This window comes from Helianthus annuus, chromosome 6, assembly GCF_002127325.2.
Source record: "Helianthus annuus cultivar XRQ/B chromosome 6, HanXRQr2.0-SUNRISE, whole genome shotgun sequence".
Classification (NCBI taxonomy): Eukaryota; Viridiplantae; Streptophyta; class Magnoliopsida; order Asterales; family Asteraceae; genus Helianthus; species Helianthus annuus.
Genome location: NC_035438.2, coordinates 30,730,815 through 30,755,729, shown reverse-complemented (window position 1 = coordinate 30,755,729; position 24,915 = coordinate 30,730,815). Strand labels below are relative to the sequence as shown.

At 34.3% G+C, this 24,915-nt stretch overlaps 2 protein-coding genes and 1 long non-coding RNA gene across 11 annotated transcripts; all 3 read right to left on the bottom strand.

Moving 5' to 3' along the window:
* Positions 1 to 2,025: 2,025 nt before the first annotated feature.
* Positions 2,026 to 5,292, bottom strand: LOC110903743. 8 transcript variants are annotated; one of them, XR_004860401.1, is made up of 6 exons: positions 4,731 to 5,292; positions 4,549 to 4,619; positions 3,900 to 3,941; positions 3,723 to 3,822; positions 3,458 to 3,489; positions 2,026 to 2,589 (listed from the first exon to the last, which is right to left on the bottom strand). It is a non-coding gene; the product is annotated as an uncharacterized LOC110903743 (long non-coding RNA). The 8 variants fall into 8 exon arrangements; XR_004860399.1 differs by having other exon boundaries at positions 3,723 to 3,793; XR_004860403.1 differs by having other exon boundaries at positions 2,026 to 2,584; positions 3,723 to 3,793.
* A 2,096-nt stretch (positions 5,293 to 7,388) lies between these two features.
* On the bottom strand, positions 7,389 to 8,039 carry LOC110905900. The gene is made up of 3 exons (XM_022151318.2): positions 7,974 to 8,039; positions 7,663 to 7,752; positions 7,389 to 7,550 (listed from the first exon to the last, which is right to left on the bottom strand). The coding sequence occupies exons 1-3, from the start codon at positions 8,034 to 8,036 to the stop codon at positions 7,389 to 7,391; spliced, it is 315 nt and encodes a 104-aa protein (XP_022007010.1). The 5' UTR covers positions 8,037 to 8,039.
* Positions 8,040 to 10,859: 2,820 nt separating this feature from the next.
* On the bottom strand, positions 10,860 to 13,827 carry LOC110903744. Of its 2 annotated transcripts, XM_035974479.1 has the most exons (10): positions 13,549 to 13,827; positions 13,075 to 13,260; positions 12,404 to 12,767; positions 12,278 to 12,311; positions 11,932 to 12,111; positions 11,751 to 11,840; positions 11,604 to 11,669; positions 11,408 to 11,499; positions 11,285 to 11,332; positions 10,860 to 11,168 (listed from the first exon to the last, which is right to left on the bottom strand). In XM_035974479.1, exons 3-10 carry the CDS (start codon positions 12,730 to 12,732, stop codon positions 11,075 to 11,077), a joined length of 933 nt encoding a protein of 310 aa, XP_035830372.1. In that variant the 5' UTR covers positions 12,733 to 12,767; positions 13,075 to 13,260; positions 13,549 to 13,827; the 3' UTR covers positions 10,860 to 11,074. The 2 variants fall into 2 exon arrangements, with proteins under 2 accessions (XP_035830372.1, XP_022005218.1); XM_022149526.2 differs by lacking the exon at positions 13,075 to 13,260 and having other exon boundaries at positions 13,549 to 13,823.
* Positions 13,828 to 24,915: the final 11,088 nt, after the last annotated feature.

Here is a 24,915-nt window from a genome sequence, read left to right as displayed (position 1 = left end):
CATTATTGACCCACAGAAAATTGCTACTGATATTCAGTTAGCCGACACTTTTACTAAAGGATTAAGTGTTGCTCAACACAATGTGTTGTGTGATAAGTTGGGGATGTTTGATATGTTTGCTGTATGAATTAAGGGGGGATGTTGAAATATTAAGTTCATATATATAATATAATTCATACTTTAAACATATTGTTGTGACCAATATGGTTATGGTCCGGTTTTATCTTTTATCTTTATGTTATAGATATTGGGCTAAGTTTATCTTTATGTTATAGATATTGGGCTAAGTTTGTTAGGCTGTTAAGTTGTTACTCAGGTTGTTATGGGCCAAGGTTCAACAGGATACATTGGGAAAGCTTAAGGTCTTCTTTGTACTTCTGGAAGGGCTAAAGTGTAACATTGAGTTGTGGCAGCTATATAAGAAGAGAGAGAGAGAGTGTGTGCTCTTCATTATTGTTCGAGATATTTCTTAGGGCTTCTCAGTGTTCTCTTTGTGCTTGTTCATTGTCGTTCTTAGATCTCTGTGTTGAGATCAGTTTCTGCATTAGAGATCTTCTTGATCTCTGTAGAGATCCTGTTGATCTCTGTGTCCGCATCCTTTTCTTTGTTTGTATTTTTTTGTTTGTGTTCAGCAGATTTTTATAATCTGTTGAAACCATATTTTGTATCATTTAGATCTCATAATCTTGAGATCTAGGGGTTCTGGTTGGGGCTTTTTGGTTTGGGTAATCAATAAAGTTTTTGTCGCTTATTTTGTCGCTATTTCTGGTGTATTTTCTGGTGTTCTTTTAATTTAGACCCATACCATTTTACACTTTCAGTGTAAATTTATTCAAAATCGAGTTTTACATAATAATGTACAAGTCATCAAAGCACAAACATACAAGTCGTCAAAGCTACCTCAAAGTTTAATTTTTTACTGTGTTTTTTTTCTTACAACCTTTAATATATGATTTTTTATAAAATTCCGGCTTTGCCGTTATGACAGAATTATTTTTTAATCAATGTTTTAACATGAATTTTTATTTTCCGCAAGGAGAATAGTAATATACAAATATTTGAAACTGAGCATTACGAACAAATTTCACCTACTAATTCTATATTCTATATTCTATACTATAATAAAAATCCATTGTGAATGGTGTTGTGTGTTAATATGCACCATATTTTCATGCTTTGGTCAATAAATGTAAACAACTTTTGATATTATCTTTATATGTTGCACAAAGATATATAAGATATTTGCTTAAAAAATCTATGTTTATTGATTTAAGAAAATGATAGTGAGGTTAGGTCATATTAATAGTTACTTCAGCGAGGCAACTCGTGTGGAAGCAGTACGGTTTTTGGGGGAATGCTGTAACTAAGTCTGGCTAACCCAGTGTGAGCCCGATTAAGACAACGTAAGTCTGGACAGACTTGGCTAGAGCCGCCGATTAGGCGGTGTGACATTGGGTCACTCAAAAAGAAAGTCACCGTTCAAAAAATAAAAAAATTTTTAGATTGGGTTGTAAATAACTGTGTTTCCTATTTGGGTTTTAACAAAACATTAAGTTAATACGTTCTCTAAAAAATTAATGATTTGAACACGAGTTCATGAACGACTATAAATTTATAATATTCATCCTTTTAGATAAACTAGTGGGGAACCCGCGCGTTGCAGCGAAATCGACAATATAGGGAGGGATCATAATTCAACCCTTAAAATGATTAAAAAAATAATCATATATAAGTTGTGACAATAAACCTTTCACAAATCCAACAAGTCATGTGTTATGCATTAATGCCTCATGCCACATAGGGTGTTTTATTGGCTCAAAAAGTAAGTCCACACGCATATCCGCCTCAAGCTCATGGCCACTTATAACAACTATCAGGCCATTCAATAGATAACTTAAACCACATGTCAAATACCCATTTATACAATATCCTTTCTTCAAACAATCCTCCATGATGACGACAACGTTTTCAAATTGACCATTGTTGCAAAGCCCGTTGATAATATGTTCATAAACTTCTACATCAGAAACATAACCACTTTGTTCCATTTCATCCCATATTTTCAAAAGCATACCAAATTTACCAAACCGCGAGAGTCGCATAAACAGTATCTTATAAGCGTTTAATGATATCGTACACTTTGCTTCTTTTGCTTTTTTATATATCATCATGGCAGCATGTGGTGGGCCGTAACTACATAACGATTCAATGATAGCGGTTATTGTCTCTTTAGTGGGCGTAATATCCCGATCTAGCATTTCATCGAACAGTTCAAGCGCATCCGCTACCCTTTGAGCTTTAAGAAAAGCAGTTCACAGTTATTCGTCAACATAGCATCATAATACTTTAAACATTCGTTATGTTTGGAAATAAAAATTAGTCTTGTACCGAAACCTGTTTTGCTAAGAATGGAGCGGACTCCTATTCAAATCCTATATCAAACATCCCACCAAGCACCAGCAAAAAGTTATGTACTCTTTTGTATATATCTTCATCTTCATAATCAGATTTTTTTTAAATCGCGTGCCCCTCGAAATCACAGGCCTTGTGCGGAGGTCCTTCCCGCACACCATCAAAGCCGCCACTGACCTTAGAAACAATCACACAAATGTAAAACATATATTCGACCAGTTTGGGACATGCGTTGCATTATGTTTAGCCCCGATTATTTCTGAATGGCTCAAACACGTAAAACTCTAAGAAAAGATAGCTAAATGAAAACAGGTTGAAATTTACCCAAAGTTTATTTTCAACATTGACAGGTCAACCCATTTATCTACAACCAACCCGAACACAACCAGTTTGTTAAACAAGTTGCCCCGTTCACGTCAATGCTAAGCCATATATTTTTGTGTTGTGTCGGGAACTGCCAATCCGATTTCTACTTCATAAAACCTCATAAATCATTTTATTATAAAAAGATAAGTGTCGGGAACTGCCAATCCTATTTCTACTTCATAAAACCTCATAAATCATTTTATTATAAAAAGATAGATTTTTTGTTGAAACTATATAGCTTTTATAATCATACTGAGAACACCACATGAAACTAATAAAAAAAAACATAAAACTTATAGAAAAGGTGTTTCAATTCGACCCAGTTCAACCCAACCCGTCCCGAACAACATGGGCGTAGCTTTGAAGGGGCCGGGAGGGGCGCCCGACCCCCCGAACTTTTCGTTCAGTAATGTTATGTTATGTATGTACATTTCGTATAGAATTTTTTAGATATATATACGTTTTCGACCCTCCGGTTTAATAATTTTTAAGGTATAATTTTAGGGCCTGTAACTTCCGACCCCCCGGTCAGAAATCTCAAGCTTCGCCACTGCCGAACAAAGTTATTGGTTTAAACTTGTTACTAAACCACCCCCATTTTACCACCCCATCTTAGAATCATACCTTGAAAGACGGGCAAAAGTAATTCAGAAAAATTGTATATATGATGTGCACTTACTTTATCACATCTGGGCAGCTTCATCTTCATACCTGGACATATTTTGTGCTTGAGAATATAATTCAAAATTTATGATTAAGCAAAAGATAGGATAGTAGGATACACGTGGTAGAACTAAGAAGAAATGTATTGATATCAGGAATATCGGTGATATATGGGTCAATATCGCCGATAATACCGGCATCGATATTCTGATCGATATTTGACACCGATATTTTACATGGGGACTGATAACTGATATTAACTGCATGGTTTTCAGCCTAACCTTCTTTAGTCAATTTTTTGTAGAGTTTCAACAGAAAGAGAAAGATCATGGCTTCCAGCATTTCCCCGAAACTGTGGGTAAAAATTAAGGCTCCTGTGAACTATTTACTAAAATAGTACCATCAATCTTGTTTTAAGTTATCGTTTTAAAAAAAGAAAAATCACATTGAAATCTTACCTCTAAAAGAGCATTCCCAGGATTGTTTTCTCGCAATTTAGCCTAAAATAAATTATAACATTTGACATCAGGAAGAAAATAACAAAAAGATAATGGAGCCACGTAGGCAATTTTGTATCCATTTACTTAAGAATGGGTTGTGTTGGTTTTTTTATACATCTCAAACAAGTAGGAAAGTTCAACTACATGGAGCAGATTAAAGGGCAACAAAGTCCATGATACATAAAACATGTTACAATTGGTATTATGAAATAATTCTCATTCTTTATAACATCAATTTTATGTTAAAACACTATAACTAATAACTAACCAAATAACATTTACATAGTTCAATCATATTTCATGGGAAACAATGCTCAACACAGCAGGTTCAATCACATTAGATCTCATTGTGGCAATTCATCAAACAGGTGGTAGGCTGGTTTGCATTGTGATAGGGACTAATAAACTTGAGTCCTCCAATCAATCCCCCAACTCAGACGCTAATTAGGTTGAATTTATCATTAGAAACGCTCAATCTCTCTTGTCAAATAAATACAAAGCTTAATATATTCAATGTGATCTTGCTTGTAAATGTATATAATCTATCATAATTCAAGATATCTTTATTACAAAACATAAATAACCGCCCTAATGCCGGAATACTAACCGCCGCCGTTGTTGATCACCAATGGAATCGCCTCAACCTACGCTCTCGACCGAAACATAATCCTTCAACAACTATTTTCATCATTCAATCAAGAAACATAATCGTACATATAAAACCTTAAGATCAATTCTAAAGAACTTAAAATCATAAATAGGAACAGATGAGAGACGAAGAGATCTTACTCCGATCACCAAAATACTCGTGGGAATCCTATTTCTCCGTCACCGTCGGTGTTCAATCCACACCGCTGTTTCCATTCACCACCACAACCAAGTTCGTCCCTTTCACAAAAACCACCTAATACCACCACAACCAACTGCCGTCCGTAGCAAAATTAGGGTATCTCAGCAACAGATTGAAAGACACCAAATCTGCAATCCTTCCACCTTCTTCACCACCTTCCGTAACAACCATCTTTATATTCACAATTTTAACTTTCAATTATACAACTGAGAGAAAGAAAGGTCGTTCCCTATTAATGAAGTGGAGGCCTGGAATCAATTTCCCTATTCAATTTGCTGCAAGCATTCAATCAGTGGTTTCCATTAATTGTTATAGGTTTCAATTGATCATTAACCAGCGACGATTTCATTGCCATAACCGATAAACCTTTGATTTCATGATGAAGAAATCATTAAAACCTAAATTGAATGGGGGCATATTTGGAAACGGTTCCTGGCTGAAGATTTCTTAATAGGAAGTGAGATTAGGCATCAGTTGAGGGAGGGAGGGACAGGATGGAAAGAAAAAGTGTTAAAAATGAGGATTTGTTCTTGTATAGTTATATATATATAGAACTAGTAGGATGCCCGCGCGATGCGGCGGGGGTGACACTTTGCATTGCAAAACTGGTAGTTTTCTTATTAGTATAATATTTATGATAACATTATTGTGGTGGATATATGTCATAAGTTTACACATATGTAAAAGTTTTCCTCTTTTATAAAAAATAATAACCAAAAGACAAAAAATATTGTTTTTTTTGTATAAAAATTAATAATCAAAAGACCAAAAATAAAAGATAAGTTGTTATAATTGTAAAGTTTGTTTATTTTATTGGTTAAATTATAAAGTATAATTTTATTCTTTAAAGTTTATAACTTTTTATAAATATCCATATAGTACTCATCCAATAAACTTTAAGTTTAAAATTTTTCGTTTTTATAACAATAAAAAATAGTATTTGACTCGTAAGTACGTTTTAGAGCTTTAACTTAAATTGTTAAATTTCGGGTTTTTACAAATATAAAAAATTTATATTTTTATAAGATTTCATAAACTGTTTTTATAAAAAATAGGTTGATAAGAGTTTATATCTTTATTAACTTTATATCATACTAAGTTCAAATTTTTAGTTCCTAACTAATCTTATCTATATGAGTCTACTTTTAACTAATAATCCCTAAAAATATGCAACACAATCTACTACTATGTATCTAGTCAAGTTGGTAAATAATTATTTTAGAACTGACTAATATTATCTATAACAATATAGTTGAACTTATAATTCCTAAAAGTTTGGAACCCAGTTTAGAATTTATCTAGTAAAGATTGTAAATTTCTGGAGTATTTTATTTATACTACTTGTTATAAAAATGTTTACAAAATAATTATTTTTTTATTAACTTTATATCATAGTAAGTTCAGTTTTTTAGTTTAGTTTTAAAGTTTATTACTTTATTACTTTTTAATTAAAAAATGCAAATTATTAGATTAATATCCAAGAACAACTGCAATAATTATTTTTTTTTATTAGTTGACTTATAATTCCTAAAATTTTGGGACATAGTTTACTATTTATCTACTAAATATCGTAAATTAGTATTAAATAATTCCTAAAATTTTGGGATATAGTTTACTATCTATCTACTAATCCGTAAATTAGTATTAAATAATTCCTAAAATTTTGGAACATAGTTTATCTTCTATCTACTAAATATCAAAGTTTTGTTTTGTTATAAAAATTAATAATAAATAAAGTATAGAAAAACTGTTTTAAACACGTAAAGATTCGTTTGTTAATAAAAAATACTAAACAAATGACAAAAAATAAAAAATAAGTTGCTATCGTTATAAAGTAAGTTTATTTTGTTGGTGAAATGATAAAGTTTATAATTTTATTGTTTAAAGTCCATAACTTTTTTAAATATCCACATCATACTCATCCAATAAACTTTAATTTTAAAATTTTCGTTTTTGAAAAAGTAAAAATTAAAAAATAGTAGGTGACTTGTAGGTATGTTTTAAACACCTTTAACTAATGTTGAATTTCATTTTTATAAATATTTAAAAAATCATATTTTTATAAAACAGTTTTTATAAAAAAAAATAGGATGTAAAAGTTTATATCTTTATTAACTTTATCTTTTTATTTAAGAAATACAAATTATTCGAAAAATCTATAATATTATATAATTATTTTTTCATATCTCGTGTCGTCCAACAGTTTTTTTTTTTTATAGAAGGCACTAATGGATATATACGAAATCCTCGTGAAACATGACTGTTAAATTGAATAAGTTTAGTGTGCTTTGTAAATACAATCTTGAATTTACTCCAAACCAAGAGGTAGTTTTCATGTTTTGGCCATTCTTGGTAATCGAATTTATCTCTTTGGAAATGATCAAGTACGAACATGTAAATTATATAATACGAACATGATTAAGTACTAAAGTATATTAGTTCAATCGAGATGTAAATTATAAGTGGAATAAAATAACACAAAACATAAACTTCAAATATAAAATAAACTTTTTTATTCATGAGATAGTCTATATCAAACAAAAACAACTGAAAATGAAAAAAACATAAAAACACTTGATATATTTCATCTAAAATCTCTACTTTTTTGATCCGTTTTTCTTGTTTGTGCTCGAATCAGCAGTATCATCTAATTCATCTTCTTTCTCATCGTCCTCAGGATCATCTAAATTTATAACCTCGACCCATTTCCATTCAGAGAGTCTCTTAGATCTTTTCTTTTGATTCTCATACTTCCGATCCTTAAAAACAAAAAAATTAATAAAAAAGTTAAAAAAATGATTAAATAAACTTAAAAAAGAACAAATATTGAATAAAAAAATTTAAAAAAGATTAAATAAATTTTAAAATTACCTCTTCACTAAATTGACGTTGAAGCTTAGACTTGTATGGACTGAACATTGCACCATAAGAAATAATTTCAACACTATTATCACCATCATCCTACAATAAAACACCAAATAATAACATAACAAACTTGTTAATATGAAAGATTATAAGCGAAAATATTACTTAAAAACTAACAAAAGCTTGTTCGACAACTTGGGTGTTTAAATTGGTGTGTTGAATCTGAAAAATCAAATAAGTTAGTATTCACATAAAAGTAAATAAAAGAAAACAATTATTCATTATTGCGATATAACAAAACTTATCATAGAACCGACCTTAGATTTTTCAATATCGCATGCTTGTTTTTTCGCATCAAGTGAATTCAGAACTGGCTCCATATTTTAAATCAGTTTAGCAATAGAAATGCAGAATTGTGAGTGTTTGCTATGTATTTATAGTAGTCCATTAGGGTTTAGTTTTAGATTGGTCATCCATTTATTTAGGAAGTTTGTTGTGAGTTTTAAGTTTTTAAAATAAGATGCACATATCCTGTTTAGTTTGTTGTGGCATGTTTAATAGGAAGTTTGTTGTGAGTTTTATCTATACTTAAACATGCCACAACAATCTGACTCTGTACAAGTAAAATTAAGGAATATTTTAGTTTATTAATGCCGTTCAAAATAAAAAACTTGGGTAAAAAACAAATGTTAATGTACGGTAGCTAGGTAATGGTCAAAGCTGGCTTGGGTAAAAAACAAATGTTGGCTTTAATCAATTGTACATTTACGCATCGGCTATTTGTACTTTATGAACGCACGACGAAACTAAAAAAGACAACTATCGAAACGTTAAAAAAAATGTGCCGATCGTCATGGTACATTCGGATTTTTTTAAAACATTACGGGTTGTAAGATATCGCAGGAATACATTAAAGAATTAAAGAGGAGGGAGGGAAGTGTAACTAATTACCCATAATTATGTTAAATGTCAAGGATTTAAATGTAATAGATTGAGGGACTAAAAAATAATTATGGTTTAAAAGACCACTTTACCATCATTCTAGGGGTTTATTTATAAATAATGGGGGAAGAAGTTCTTAACTTTTGGGAATCCTTCCCTCATGTATTATAATATAGTATAGATAGGAGTTAGGATCCTGTAAAAAAGACTAAAAGTGTGAGAAAGGTAAGAAAGATTCTACACCATTAGATCTTTTGATCTAATGGTTGAGATTAATAGGGACCAAATTGTAAAATTTGATTTATTTTTTGGACTGAATTGAAAATTCTAGGGGTAATAAAGTCTTTATATCCATTCAAAAATAGAAACTGTAAATCAAAATCCCTACAATCTCTCTTTCTCTCTCCAAATGATCTCCATCTACGATCAAAGATCTCTCTCATAATCAATCAATCAATCTGAAGAAGAAACACAGAGGAGAAATAATACCGTAGTCGTCAAGGGTTTCGCGACGGAATCGAAGATCTGATGTCCACCATTTCCGCCGCAATCAAAGGTCGTACGCCATCTGGGATTCTTCGGAGAGGGTTTGGGGGTTTGATATTGGGAGGGTCGCCGGAGATTAAGTCGGACGACGAAGTCGGAGAACTATGTATCCATGGAAAATAATAAGCAACCTTCGATGATTGATGCAATTCTTTGAAATTCGGATTCTATGTTGTATGTTGTGTGAGAAGACTGATCGAATGGTGATTTAGGGTAGCGTGTGATGAAGAACTGGCTGTGTTGTGGACGTGTGGTGTGACGAAGATGGTGGTAGTCGCCGGAAGTGAAGAAGATGATATAGAGGTGTTATATTCTTTCATGAATGGTGTTATTTTTTACTGAATGGTGTTATCTTTTACTGAATGGTGTTATCTTTTATGAATGGTGTTATTTTTTACTGAATGGTGTTATCTTTTATGAATGGTGTTATTTTTTACTGAATGATATTCTTTTGTTTCTGAATGGTGTTATTCTTTTCTGAATGGTGTTATTTTGTTTCTGAATGGTGTTTTTTTCTTTTTCTGAATGGTGTTATATTTATTTACTGAATGGTGTTATATTCTTGTACTGAATGGTGTTATATTCTTGTACTGAATGGTGTTATATTCTTGTACTGAATGGTGTTATATTAGTTACTGAATGGTGTTTTTTTTTGTTTACTGAATGATGTTATTTTTTGTCTACTGGATGGTGTTTTTTGTTTCTGAATGGTGTTATTTTGTTTCTGAATGGTGTTAGATAAAAACACCATGAGTTGAACTATGATTTTTTTTTAAAACACCATGTGGTGAAGATGCTCTGATTCTGTGAATGATGCAAAAAAATTAAAATGAATGAAGTTATGGATGGTTAAAATTCCTTAAATCAAGGATTTTCTCTCTCCAAATCCTTAAATTAAGGATTACCATTTTTGAATTTGTTAGTGCATTTACAATCATACTCTTTTTAATTAATTTAGATCTAATGGTGGAGATTCTTTCTTACCTTTCTCACACTTTTAGTCTTTTTTACAATAACTCCACCCTATAGAATAGATATAGATATATAGATTATATATTTACTTATAAAGTGAATTATCCTGAAAACATTATTGAATATTGCTAATATTTATGTAAATATTGATTTTTTTTTGCACTTATTAAGTGTTATGTCCTATAATGTTAATATAAATATTTTTTTTTTGATGAAAGTTAATATTATAACGTAAGATAAATACAAAATATATAAATATCGAAACTGTTTAGTAGTTACCTTTTTCTTCCCAACCAAACCGAACACATGTAGATATTCTTTTGGTTTTGTTATGACTTTTTGTTTTGTTTTTTATTTCGCTTGCTATAGCATATGCTGATACTGTAACAAACCAAATTGATACTGACTTAATTACCTTCATTTCTCCGCCGCAACGCGCAGGGAGAATCATCTAGTTCTATAAACTGAAAGCTTAGGCGATGACAACTCAAATGAGTTGCATTTTCAAAAGTAACCTTAGCCTCGTTGTTAGGCTATATATTCTTTTTGAACGTCAATTGCATTTTCACGTCACATCAGCGCCATGTGTGCGCTCATAAGCGAGAGACTTTATGATTTATCGTTAACTTGCAGGGTATGGGATAACATCTCCTTTAAAACCCCATTAACTATATTAAAAAGAAAAAGAAAACCAATTTTTTTTATTGGCCTTCCTCTCCTTTAACCCCATTAACATGCAAAAATAAGTAGGTAAATTTTCTTGGACTGTCCATAGTAACAAAAGCCTTGTTATTGGGCTCAATTTAGGTCATTTTCTGGGCTGGTCCAGCTGATATGACAATTTAGATAGTTATCAAATGGACTGTGGACAGATAAATTCATATACAACATGATGTATTAAAATGCATCTTGGTAATGTAACTTTAAGAATCCTGTAGCCAATTCCTCCATTTTGTTGTTAGGAAAATCTTGACAACAAAAGTTGCTTTCCCCTAATTATGAGTGCAAAGATACCATAAGCAGGAAGATGAATTAATCCCACTCCAAAATACCTACAAATAATCACTAAGTTCAACCAAATGCATAGGAGCAAAAGTCACGGTTACTGTTAGCAACCGCTACATAGATCATACAAAATTATCTCTTAGATAGCATTGAGGGGACGTACCAAATGGGAGCATATGGAGATGATAAATCAAGGAAGGGATATGGCCACCTGCAATACATGCGAATATGTATAATATAAGTTTTTTAGATTTTCCATTTCGATCTAAATAAGATCTCATCTTACCACATTGATACACATGCATGATATATCCACTGGAAAATGACAAATACACATGTCCATAGACCAAAGTAAGCCAAACGAAAGAAAGGAAACCGCTGATTAAAATAAACGTCAATTTGGTCAAAGTCAAGAAGCATATAACTCATAAATGCTTAATATAAAAATTGAGACTGAAACGACTCTGTAATGCGCAACTTACCACGCGATTCAGAGCTATATCAACAAGGAGGAGAATGGCATTGACAGAATGCATGCTAATATCAAACTGTAATATAAACACCAAAGTATCTCTCAAGATGACATTAAAAAAATTAGAGAATTAATGCAAAGAACTAAAAAAACGTACAAAATGTAAAGTGTAGTCTGCAGGAGTAAGAAATGGATAGATTATGAACCAAAACACACTATCGGTGAGTCCAACAGCACCTGTGCATATCTGTTTATCAAAAGAGTGAGGATGCATTTGCTTATTATACAAAAAAAAAACCCCAAAACACTAATAAAAAAAAATATTTTAACAAACTTACCTGAAAGACTATTTGAAAGAAATAGCCCCATACACCAGCAGTCTTTCCATGACTTAAACCATTATTTGGCGGGTTAACGGGGTTGCTTTGTTCTTGGTCTATGATGGCATTATCGATATTATCATCACCAACTTCGTTCCGATATTTGTAACATCCATATATTGAGTGTGAAGATGCAAGCTATACACAATAGACAAAAACACAAGTTACATATAACACAACTCAATTGTTCCAAAAGTTTTCAAAAAAGACGCAACAAAAACATAATTAGCACAACAGATGATATTTAAGGGGAGAAAAGACGTTTAGTTTAGAACGTGTGCATATAACTAGCAACGTTCCGTACCGCAAAATAGAAAGTGACCAAAGCAAATGTCCACCTGTTCATCACAAGCAACATCATACAACCAACCACTTTTTAGGCTTTGTGTGAATAATGAAACATAAAGGCTCAGAAGTTAAAATCACTTACTGGGTGTAAAAGAAAAGAGAGTTAGCTCCGTAAACAATCAGATTAGCAATTAGCAATGCCAACATTACACCAAATGCAACCAATCTGTAAACAAGCAGCCAGGCAGGATGGAATGATTCTAAACAGGTCCTCCAAGTTTCATCCTCATACAAAATCCCGATGGCTTCCACATCATCCTCATCGTTTATATTTTCAACTTTCTTTTTGATGAATATTTCATATTTGATTATTAAGATTGCTGCTAATATCATAGCAATAAATATCCACAAAACACAGAGGAAAAACCTCCAGTTCAACCAGTAGCTCGGTTCGGTTGTGTCATCAGCCATCGGCGGGTCCCAACTAACTTGCTGCTCCTATTAACCTATGAAATATACCTCAACAATATTTTCCATGATATTGTTTATATTAACTTGAACTTCATTTTACCCTTGGTTTTAAAAAGCGCGCCTCAGGCATGCTTAAGCGCGAGGCTCAACAAGGCGCACACGCTGGGCTTTTTCGCTCAGCGCCTACAGTAATTACAAAAAGCGCCAAAAACGCACGCTTTTTGAGATTTTTGGTTTGATGCGCGCGCCTCTCATACCTGAGGCGTTTTATGCATCTAAATGTTGTATCTTGGGTTTTTTGGCTTGTACATGCAACTAAAATTATACAAAAACCTTACTTACAGCTATATTTTGGGTAGGGAAAGCTAAAAACCATGGGATATATAAAAATATATATAATTAGCTTGCGCCTCGGGTACGAAAAGGCCGCCGCTTTTGCGCCTCGGTTTTAGACCTCGTCGCTTTTGTGCACCTCTCGCTTTTTAAAACGAAGATTTTACCAAAATTTAAATTACATGGGATGACAATCTGACACGTAAACAACCGTGTTTAATTCGAGTATAATAGGATTTTAAACTATATGAAGTATAATTCATAGCACAATTTTGATACAAAAATCTAACTACAAATTAGACAACTTTCAACTACAAACTTGAAGATAAGTCTTGAAAAGGGGATTAAATGTAATCCTCATTGTTCAAAAATATCCAAGGAAACTAGAACACAACAAAACTGTAATTTGGGGAATTTATGTTGACAGTAACAACAAAGATGAAACATTTAATTATTATATTGAAGAGTAACATGTTTACTTACAAATTTTTGGTGTGATTACTCTGACCAGTAGCGAAAAAAGGAATTAGGGTTTGAGGGTAAATTGGCATTAATTAAGATTAAGAAAGCAAGTTGAGGAAAGCAACCGCAACCGCAACCTATGGCATGCATCTTGGCATGCTACTACCCTGAAATTATAATCCAATTTCATCACCAGAAATTTGAAAATTATTTTAAAATTTTAATATTCCTAATTTTTAGGTAAGCTAGGCAAACTCTGCGAGCAAATGTAAGTGTTGAACCATTAAAAGGTTTTATCGGGCAACAGACTTTAAACTAGTAAGAAATTTGACTTGGCTCAATCTGATTACTTGGTAGTGGAGGAGGTAGTGCGTGAGTGGCTGGATGAGGGTTATGAACACAAACGAATGGATAAATGGGTAAAAGTTTCATTCAACATCATTTCGAAACTTAATGAGTAAGAGGCTTAAGAACTGATTCAAAGGTTATCTGTCACTAAACCAAACACACTAAATGCTGACTGAATTAGCGGTAGCCTCTTAAATGTAATAATTAAAAGACTACCAAACAAGCACTTAAACCCTTATTATTTGAAGGAGACACCATTTTAACTACTCGGTAACGTTTTGCTACATGTCCTTTGGTTTTAAGTAAACTACTAGTGTAATCACATAATATAGATGGGTATAGCAATTTGATATATGTAAGAGGATTTCTAATGGCACACCCCCTGTTTATCCGTACACTTTTTCAATTCAATACGCACCGTATAGGCCTATACGATGCATATTGAAATAAAGTAAAAGACATGGCAGGCTGACAGGTGCAAGTTATGTCTGGCAGCGGGCTTGATACGCATCATATAGGCCTATACGATGCGTATCAAGGCACTGTTTCTTTGAAGTTTATTTTTTGTTGTGTTGTGTCGAATGCGAGCTCGAGAAACGAAAGGGATTTCGAGCAGTTGGTCGATGACATGATAGATAAAAGATCTTGACACGATCATATTCATTTTCAAGTATTAGACTAGATAGTCCAAGATGAAATATATTAAAACCATTCAAGCCCACCAGTCTATAATGTGTTATGGTGAGATTTTTCAAGTTTGCACAGTGGGAGAAAAGACCAGCACCCCTGTCAGTATTGTCATAATACAATGAGACATAACTGAGATTTAAGCGGCGTGTTAAAACAGAATATAATACCAGATTGTCTAAAGAAGCGCTTTTATCATGTGTCATGTGGTAAACAAATACCAAGGGTGTATAGAGATCTCTATTCGGTCATCTTTTCAAGCTTTTACATACGAATATATGGTTCCCAATTTGCGAAACATAATCCTAGATTGTCTAAAGAAGCGCTTTTATCATGTGTCATATTAGATGCATATCATGTGAGAGAAACTAGCTAGGACTAGACTCTTAAAGTTGTCATTTGATAATCACACGTGCCAATCACACGTGACAGTTCATTTGATAAAATACGTGAGAAAAAAGACCAGCACCCTTGTCGTTCCGTATTTTCTCCTTTTCTAATTCTCGAAGAATCTCGTAACGTATTCTATGTTTCTCTAAATCGTCTGTAAAATTATGTTTCTCTAATATGACACATGATAAAAGTGCTTCCTTAGACAATCTGGGCACTGATTTTTTAAAGTTTACTTTTTGTTGTGTTGTGTCGAATGCGAACCCGAGAAACGAAAGGGATTTTGAGCAGTTGGTCGATGACATGATAGATAAAGATATTGACATGATCATATCCATTTTCAAGTATTAGACTAGATAGTCCAGGATGAAATGTATTAAAACCATTCAAGCCCACCAGTCTACAATGTGTTATGGTGAGATTTTTCAAGTTTGCACAGTGGCAGAAAAGACCAGCACCCCTGTCAGTATTGTCCTTTAAATTCGCATAAACATATATTGGTTTCATAACCTCCTCCTATAAATCAGCCACAACTCACCCGAGACCGACCTCTGGATCACACATGATAAAAGTGCTTCTCTAGACAATCTGGGATTATATTCCGTTTTATGACACATGATACGACACGCTTACCTTAATCACATCTTCCATGGAGTCACAGATCCGACAATAGGGCCCACGGATCTGTATTGAACCGAGAATATGAAGTTCACGGTACAAAGAGACCGCCTTGTTAATATTAATGAAGCAATGAAGATTGAATCTGCAAACCGCAACCGTTTTTTACTACGGAAACGGTGGCTATGCGAAATACAAACCGCAATCGTTTGTGACTACGGGAAACACTAGCAAAAGAAACAAATATTTTTAGAGAAGCATTGGGATTCAAGGGTTTAGTTAGAAAATAATCCTAGATTGTCTGAAGAAGCGCTTTTCTCATGTGTCTTATGAATGTAATTAAACGGAAGCTATCAATCGAGAACGCATTGTTAATTTTAATGAAGCAATGAAGATTGAATGTGCAAACCGCAACCGTTTTTTACTACGGAGTTGGAGCATGAAGAAACGAAACCCTAACATTCGTTGAGTGAGAATGTCTACAAACTGAAACATCTTGACACGATATAATTGCAAGACTGTTTGTCCGGCTTCCAATGCTCACACAGGATGATAAACAACGCTGATATGAACATATACCAACTGATTCAGATTTAAACAATGCACGCCTCAATTCATCTTGTTTACTCTTTTCTTCGATTTCAACAAATCTTTTCCTTTTCCTTCAATTTCGAGAACATTCTCCGTAACATGAAGACGTGTCGGGTTCTTCTTCTAGTGGTTTCTGTAACCAACTGGGAACCACATATTTGCTTCAAGATTTATGTATCTGAATCAGGTTCTCAAACAAACACTACTAAAGATGAGTTGGTATTGAACCAAGAATATGAAGATCACGGTGCAGACAGACCGCCTTATTAATTTTAATGAAGCAATAAAGATTGAATCTGTAAACCGCAACCATTTTTTACTACGGAAACGGCGGCTATGCGAAATACAAACCGCAATCGTTTGTGACTATGGGAAACACAAGTTTTCTTTTTGAGCTTGATGGATGTCCGTTATCTCAATGCTTCTCCTTACATTACTGATCTGGAATTGGAGAATCGTTGTGTATTTGCTTGCTGATTTGGAATTGGAGAACCGTTGTGTATCTGAATCAGGTTCTCAAACAAACACTACTAAAGATGAGTAGGTATTGAACCAAGAATATGAAGATCACGGTGCAGACACGTGGGAAGAAAGTCATTGGACTGCCGCAGATGAAGTCAAATGTGATCAAACATGGACATCAAACGTAAATTTTGAAGCAAATATGTGGTTCCCAATTTGCGGAACATAATCCCAAATTGTCTAGAGAAGCGCTTTTATCATGTGTCATATGGTAACAAGAGTATGCTGTTCCAAGATCAATTCCAATTGCAGTTTTTTCAACTCTCCTGTTCCAAATGCAGCTGATGAAACCGGAGCTGTTATCTCGGTTGTTCTGTACTTTCGTGATAAATATAATGTTCATCTTCGTTATCCTTTGCTTTCCGCAATTCAAGCAGCCGCAGATGCTAAACGTACTGTTATTACATCCGAGACGATTCAAGTGAGTCCTATGAAGTAAGTGTCGGTCTATTCAATTGAGAGGAATCATTGCATTATATCCCTGTTGAAAAACAGAATCGATAAATTTAGGGAAAATGAGGTTGAAAGATGATAACCCAACAGTGGAAGATCTCATTCTACAACTTCGATAAATTCAGGGGTATTCTCAAATAATGTTTCCTAGATGTTTGAAGATCGACAAATGTCCAAAGTGCTGCTTCTTCGTTCGCGTGACGGAAAGCTACCGCGTGACAGGAAGCTACCTTGCAAAAAATAAAAAATTAAATCGACACATTCAATAAGTATCGTATAGGCCTATACGATGTACTTTTTGGTAAAGGGACATTGGCAGCCTTTGGCAGACATAGAAGTTTGAACTCACCTCAATACGCATCGTATAGGCCTATACGATACGTATTGACGGTGTCGATTTAATCCCCCAAGGTGTGCCCCTATATGTAATACAATTAAAAAGTGGGTGGCTAACGGTTAAGATCACTCCCAAGTGGCAACGGTGACCACAGAAGGCAACAGATGAGGACGTGACACACAATAAAGGATTTCTCATAGAGGCCTAGTGTGCATGGTCTTGTATTTTTTTTTTTTTTTTTTAAGGAAAACTTCATTAAAACCGACCAACCCGACAAAACGACGAGAGGCCAAAACAGAACAAAAGAACTATACAAACCTACACCACTCTATCCACAAAGCATCTATACATTTAGATCTATTAGAAAACCACAAATACCCGAGCGACCTAATTGAACAAAAAACCTCCTCCGCCTTTAGGATTTTACCGTTAAAAACACAATCGTTTCTAGCTTTCCATATCAACCAACACGCGGTTAACACAATTCCCTGGTAAGCCAATTGAAGTTTACCGCTCAACCCACAGAAACGATGAGCCTCCAACACATCTCTAAAAGAAAAAGCCATAAGAAACGGGTATGGTGCTATTTTATGTGATACAGCAGAGTATACGGCGGTTGGGTTGAATTTATTTATTTATTTATTTATTTTTTATTTTTTACTTCTCTTCTTTTATTACATTAACTCTTTTGTTTTTCTATAGTTAAAATTTGTAATAAACATATAATATAAATAAATGTATTATACTTAAATATATTCAAATTTTTTAAACCTATTAATTTATTAGAACTTAATAAACTTTTATAAAATAAACGTATTACATTTCGTTTATAAATTTATAACATTTTGTAAAATGTAGAAACATATAAGCTTATTAAACCTTTTTACATATAATATTTAAATATACTTCAATTATGTTATATTATATTTATATATAATATTTGGTGGTGGAGTGGAAAATGTAACAATGTTTATGAGATGGGATGAGATTCTTGGATGTGAAAAGTTTGTGGGTGTTATTGTGAAGAGTAAACTCCTATTTTGTTCTCTGGGGTTTGGTCATTTTTGTTATTTTAGTCCAAATCTTAAATATTTTAAATTTGGATTCCTGTTATTTCATTTTTATTGTCATTTTGGTCCAAAAATCAAATCATCTTATATTTAGCTATTAAAATCTAGTTATTTTGTCTTTTTCTTCAAGGGCAAAATGGTCCATCTGAATTTAATATAAAATATTATTAATTAAATTAATTATTTTAAATTTCCTTTACCCCATAAATGGTCAGGAGATATATATTCCCCTCATAACTTCATGGCAAAAATAACAGTTGTTATATCATAGTTAAAAGCTAAATAATATAAAAGTTGTTGGAGTTTAGGTTCTAACAAGTTGATGGTATACCCTTGAAATTCTCTGTTGGATAAAACTCAAAAATAAATTTATTATGGTATGGAATTCTATAATATAACATTTAATGAATGTCCTTAGCAACAGTAAATTAATTGGACAATAATTGAATACAAATTACAATTCTGCCATTTATTCCTTTTTGTGCTCTACCAGTTTAGAGTAGGTCATAAATAATCAAAAGTCCAAACTACATGTATTATTTATTTATATTTGTTTTTTTTTTTGAGTATATATATTTTGTTTTTTGAGTTTTTAAATCCATTTAATTATGCAAAGTATAAACAATATAAAGCTTACCATATACATTTGTACATGCAAAAACTTTTAGCAACATGTAAATAAATTATATGATGTGAAGTTCATTTATTTAATATATATATTGTAGTTATATATATTTTTTTAAGTTTCGATTTTAGCTTTTATACTATATAATGTATACATCTTTGCCACATCATTTGATTTTTCTTTTATAATTTGGGTTCATCAACTTATTAAAAAACAAAACTAAATACATAATTGTTATCTTTTTTAACAGAGTTATATGAGTTATAGTACCTCACCAGTACCATATCAAACCAAACTGGTTCCGATTAAATAACATTGATACCGGTATCGGTATTATCAGAACTGGTATTGGTACTGGTATTCGTTTTTATGGTTTTCAATCGATGTAAAACACGTGTCAATGTCTTTTTCGACAACTCAGGAAGGTTTTGATACTGGCCGAGTTCCCGCCGATCTTGTCAGTCTGGTTTTTCCTCTCTGTTTTCTTAACAACCTTGGTTTTCTTGGTTTTCTTATCTGTCTTAACCACCTTGGGTTTGTATAGAATTCATGAACCCTATTTTTTAACCAAAGAATAGTTTTCGTATTTTAGGGTTGGGGCCTGTATAGAATTCTCAAGCAGTTTATTTTTGAAATTCAAAATGCTTCAATTTTTGAGTCAATTTTCCACTTATTTTTAATGTATTTTTTGGAAGCAATATTAGCTAGCCAGGGGTTCTGTTCCTTGGACCCAATTAAAGGTTGCCCCCGGACGGTCCCTCACCAAAGGGAAGGGTTTCACCTCTAGGAACCATTGAGGTTTAGAAATAACTAAAATCATAAGGGCACTAGGGCTAACAATTCTGACACGAACATGAGACGAATCTACACGAAGTTAACATGTTTCGTGTTTAACCTTAACATGTTTCGTATCTATAACAGGTCGACACCTGTTTAATTTCGTGTCATGTTCGTGTTGATCTATTTCATGTTCATGTCTTATCGTGTTCGTGTCTTAACAGGTCATATCAGGCACGATATGACCTGTTAAGACTTAAGACCATTATACAATACATGTTAAGACATGTTAATGGCTAAATATCAAACGGTAACAAGTCATGTTCATGTCTTAACATGTCGTGTTCGTGTCTTAATAGGTTGTATGATACGTTGGTAATTTTTTCGTGTCTTAACAGGTCATTTCGTGTAACCTGTTGTAGGACACCGTTCACAAAATAAATAAAATAGTAAATTTTATTAATAAACATTCTGATTACAATACATAAAGAAGAACATACGTAAACTGAGAGAAATTACAATACAAGAAATTTAAATAAAACTAAGAACAGATTACAAGGAAAATAAGGAATAAAACGAAAACCAATGGTGACTGAGGCACGTGAAGATCACGCTTCCCTTAAAACAGATTTCGGGCCACCCAGGTGAACCCGTCTGTTTCCCAGGGTACAACAGCCTAAGCAGATTGTACTGCCGGGATTAGCCTAGCACCTGAAACAATACCTGAAACAAGAGTGCGTAGAGATCCAAAATTCGGAAATTCGTTAGAAGCTGTGTTTGTTGTATGAACCATACGAGTTTCAGACTCTCGTGTATCTAAAACAAAGCACCAAGCTTTGTATATAACCACCCACTAGAATTCGAAAAATGATCAGTTTTCATTGAATACCCAATTCAATAAGAATAAATTCTGAGACTTAACTATTTTTCAGTTAGGAACTTGAATAGTCTTTAGTTGACCACAAGCCAAGACACATCTAAAAAATACTAAAGGCGGCTCCAAGCGGCTCGCGGCGATGCGAGCGTGCGAAGTGCAAAGTGCGCCATCAAAGCGCCACATTGCGCCCATCGCCCATCGCCCATCGCCCATCGCCCATCGCCCATCGCCCTCGTCCCGGTCCCGGTCCCGGTCCCGGTCCCGGTCCCGTGCCCGGGCCCGGGCGCGGGCGCGGGTCGGGTGCTTCGCACCCTCCTGGCTACCACTGGGTGTGAGTTGTCATACAAGAATACATTCGTGTAGAGAATTCTAATTATAAATTCACAAAAGATTTATCTCTCCACCTATGTGGGACAAACTCAATTTCCCACATGTTTATGGTTCCAACACACAAAACTTAATGCACAAGATCTCTCATTCATCTTGGCTTAATTATTAAATAACCATTATATTAACAATTAATATAATATTATTTATAAAATTTCCAACAATCCCCCACATGAATGGAGATCGTCCCATACACTCAAGTGTCATGATAAAATTTCAGCGGTTAAGTAATGCAGGATAGGTAGGTTTCCCTTTGAACCCTCCTTTGTGACATATACTTAGTCTCCTAGTGGTTAGTAGACGCGATGTCCTTGAACCAACCCCTTTTTACGTAGACGTTATTACACATCACACATTACTCTTCCTGGTCTGGCTAACCCCTCATAGTTGTGTCCGTTATGGTCATGGAACACCATCCTGGTTCTGCGAGAGCTCTAGGAATTGTGCCCCCAATTCCATTTGAAGCGACCCCACTTCTCTCTAACATAGGTGATTTACAAATCATTAAAAGCCATATGCTTAACCTCTCTTTATATCACTGATTTTAATTAGGAATGGACTAGGAAGTTTGTAACTCCCTTTGTATGTTGAGGTTCTCCCCCACAGTGATCTCAGTTCGTACAGTTAGGTGGTCCTATTGAGCCTAGATCATGGGATCTCCAATCTTCTAGGATAGGTTTTCCGTTGTACAAATTTATTCCAAAGGCTTTAGACCCATTCCCATCGACGACTTATGTACTACCTCTCTGCTTAAGCCTTTTGTAAGCGGATCCGCAATGTTATCCTTTGACCTCACATAGTCAATCGTGATAACTCCAGTTGAGAGTAGTTGTCGTATCGTGTTATGCCGACGTCGCATGTGCCTTGATCTGCCATTATACATTGCACTTTGAGCTCTACCAATAGCTGATTGGCAATCACAATGTATGCAAATAGCAGTCAAAGGCTTAGGCCATCTTGGAACATATTCCAAGAATTGACGCAACCATTCTGCCTCTTCTCCAGCTTTATCTAACGCGATAAACTCAGATTCCATCGTGGATCTAGCTATAAGAGTTTGTTTGGACGACTTCCAAGATATAGCCGCTCCTCCAAGGGTAAACACATAACCACTTGTAGATCTAGAATCTTTTGTATCAGATATCCAGTTGGCATCACTGAATCCTTCCACAACTGCTGGATTTTGGCCATAATGCAGTCCATAATTTCTCGTGTATCTCAAATACCTTAACAATCTTGTCATACCCTTCCAGTGATCTGAACTAGGATTACTAGTATATCTACTTAGCCTACTCACAGCATATGCTAAGTCTGGTCGAGTACATGACATGAGATACATAAGACTGCCAATGATCCTTGAGTATTCCAATTGAGCAACACTCTCGCCTCTATTTTTTGACAAATGTTGAGAGGTATCAATTGGAGTTTGAGCTACACTCGTGTCCCCAGGATTGAACTTCTCAAGAATCTTATCCACATAATGAGATTGACTTAGCACCAAACCAGTTTGGGTTCTAATGATCTTTACTCCAAGAATCACATCAGCTAGACCCATATCTTTCATGTCAAATCTCGCTTTCAACATGTCTTTAGTAGATCTGATCATCTTATCATCACTCCCAATGATAAGCATATCATCTACATAAAGGCATAAAATCACATAACCCTTAGAAGTGTCTTTCACATAGACACATTTGTCGCATTCATTTATTTTGAAACCACTGTTAAGCATAACTTGGTCAAATTTTTGATGCCATTGTTTTGGAGCTTGCTTCAAGCCATATAATGACTTGACGAGTTTACACACTTTGCCCTCTTGGCCAGGAGCAGAAAAACCCTCTGGTTGCTCCATGTAAATCTCTTCCTCTAATTCCCCATTGAGAAATGCAGTTTTTACATCCATTTGATGTATTTCCAAATTTCTCAAAGCTGCAATTGCAAGCACAAATCTAATTGAGGTTATTCTGGTCACAGGCGAGTATGTGTCAAAATAGTCAAGACCTTCCTTTTGTCTAAACCCTTTGATCACAAGCCTTGCCTTGTACTTTTCGACAGAGCCATCAGCTTTCATCTTTTTCTTGAATATCCATCGATATCCAAGTGGCTTGCACCCTGGTGGAAGATCTACTAGCTCCCAAGTATGATTCTGCAAGATAGAATCAATTTCACTCTTGATGGCTTCTTTCCATTGAGGTCCATCTGAAGAGGTAACTGCTTCTCGATAGGTTTGAGGCTCACTCTCAACCATGAATGTAAGAAAGTCAGGCCCGAAGGATTTCTCAGTCCTTTGCCTTTTACTTCTTCTTGGCTCACCCTCTTCAACCTCTAATTGTTCTTGAGTTTCCTCTCGAACAGTCTCATCAACCATTGTTGATGAACTTGCATGATTGGTTGTTGAAGAACTCGCACGAGTTTGTACTAACATTGGAAACTCTTCTTCAAAGTATGTCACATTTCCTGGCCTTGTCTCTATGATAGAGTTCTTGTGCACATCAGGATTCTTGGATTCATATACAAGAAAACGATGTGAGGTACCATTGTTGGCATATCCAATGAAAATACAATCAACAGTTTTTGGCCCTATTCTAAGTGCCTTGGGGGTGTAACAATCACCTTAGCCAGGCACCCCCACACTTTCAAGTATTTATAGGATGATTTCTGTCCCCACCACAACTCATGAGGTGTTATGTCCTTATTCTTGAAAGGTATTTTATTTAACAAAAAATTAGCCGACAAAATGGCCTCCCCCCACATGTCCTGGCTCATCCCAGAACTTATCAACATGGCATTCATCATTTCTTTTAGTGTACGATTCTTTCGCTCCGCGATGCCATTTGATTGGGGTGTATAAGGAGGGGTACATTCGTGTATTATGCCACTTTTTGCACATAATTCCCCAAATGGTGAAACATATTCACCTCCTCTATCACTTCTCACACGTTTTATTTTCTTGTTGAGTTGATTCTCAACTTCAGCTTTATACAAGATAAACTTGTCAATTGCTTCATCCTTACTCTTAAGTAAGTAAACATAACAATATCTTGTATTGTCATCGATAAAGGTAATAAAATATTTATTACCACCTCTGGTGGGAATTGATTTTAAGTCACACACATCAGTGTGAATCAGATCAAGGGGTTCAGTTATTCTTTCAACTGATTTGAAGGATGATCTTGTTTGTTTGGCTTCAACACAAGTTTTACATTTTGTTTTAGAGTCAATAGCAAAGGTTGGTATGTAATCTAATTTAATTAAACGACGCATCGAATTAAAATTTACATGACCAAGACGTCCATGCCAAACATTAGGAGACTCAACCAAGTAAGCAGAAGTACTAGCACTTTTATTCATGTTTTTCTTAACAGCCATTACATTTAGTTTAAACATGCCATTTTGGGCATAGCCCTTACCAACAAACATACCCCGCTTAGTCAAAACAAACTTATCACTCTCAAAAACCAAACGAAAACCATGCTTATTAAGCATCCAACCCGACACAAGACTCTTGCGCAGGTCTGGAACATAAAGCACATTCTTCAAAGTGAGCTCTTTCCCAGAAGTCCACTTCAAGATCACATCACCTTCTCCCTTGATATCCGCTGTAGCAGCATTTCCCATGTACAACTTTTCACCTGCCACCTCTTTAAACGTATTAAAGAGGGTCCTGTCTGGGCATACATGGCGGGTTGCCCCAGTATCAACCCAC

Excerpts from the sequence above, each read along its gene's own strand:
- LOC110905900 (XM_022151318.2), bottom strand. The coding sequence starts at position 8,036 with ATGGAGCCAGTTCTGAATTCACTTGATGCGAAAAAACAAGCATGCGAT. Across the intron at positions 7,753-7,973 it reads GCGATATTGAAAAATCTAAG|GATGATGGTGATAATAGTGT; the intron begins GTCGGTTCTATG and ends GTTTTATTGTAG. Across the intron at positions 7,551-7,662 it reads AACGTCAATTTAGTGAAGAG|GATCGGAAGTATGAGAATCA; the intron begins GTAATTTTAAAA and ends TTTGTTTTTAAG.
- LOC110903744 (XM_035974479.1), bottom strand. The coding sequence starts at position 12,732 with ATGGCTGATGACACAACCGAACCGAGCTACTGGTTGAACTGGAGGTTT. Across the intron at positions 12,312-12,403 it reads TCTCTTTTCTTTTACACCCA|GTGGACATTTGCTTTGGTCA; the intron begins GTAAGTGATTTT and ends TGTGATGAACAG. Across the intron at positions 11,500-11,603 it reads ATATAGCTCTGAATCGCGTG|CGGTTTCCTTTCTTTCGTTT; the intron begins GTAAGTTGCGCA and ends TATTTTAATCAG.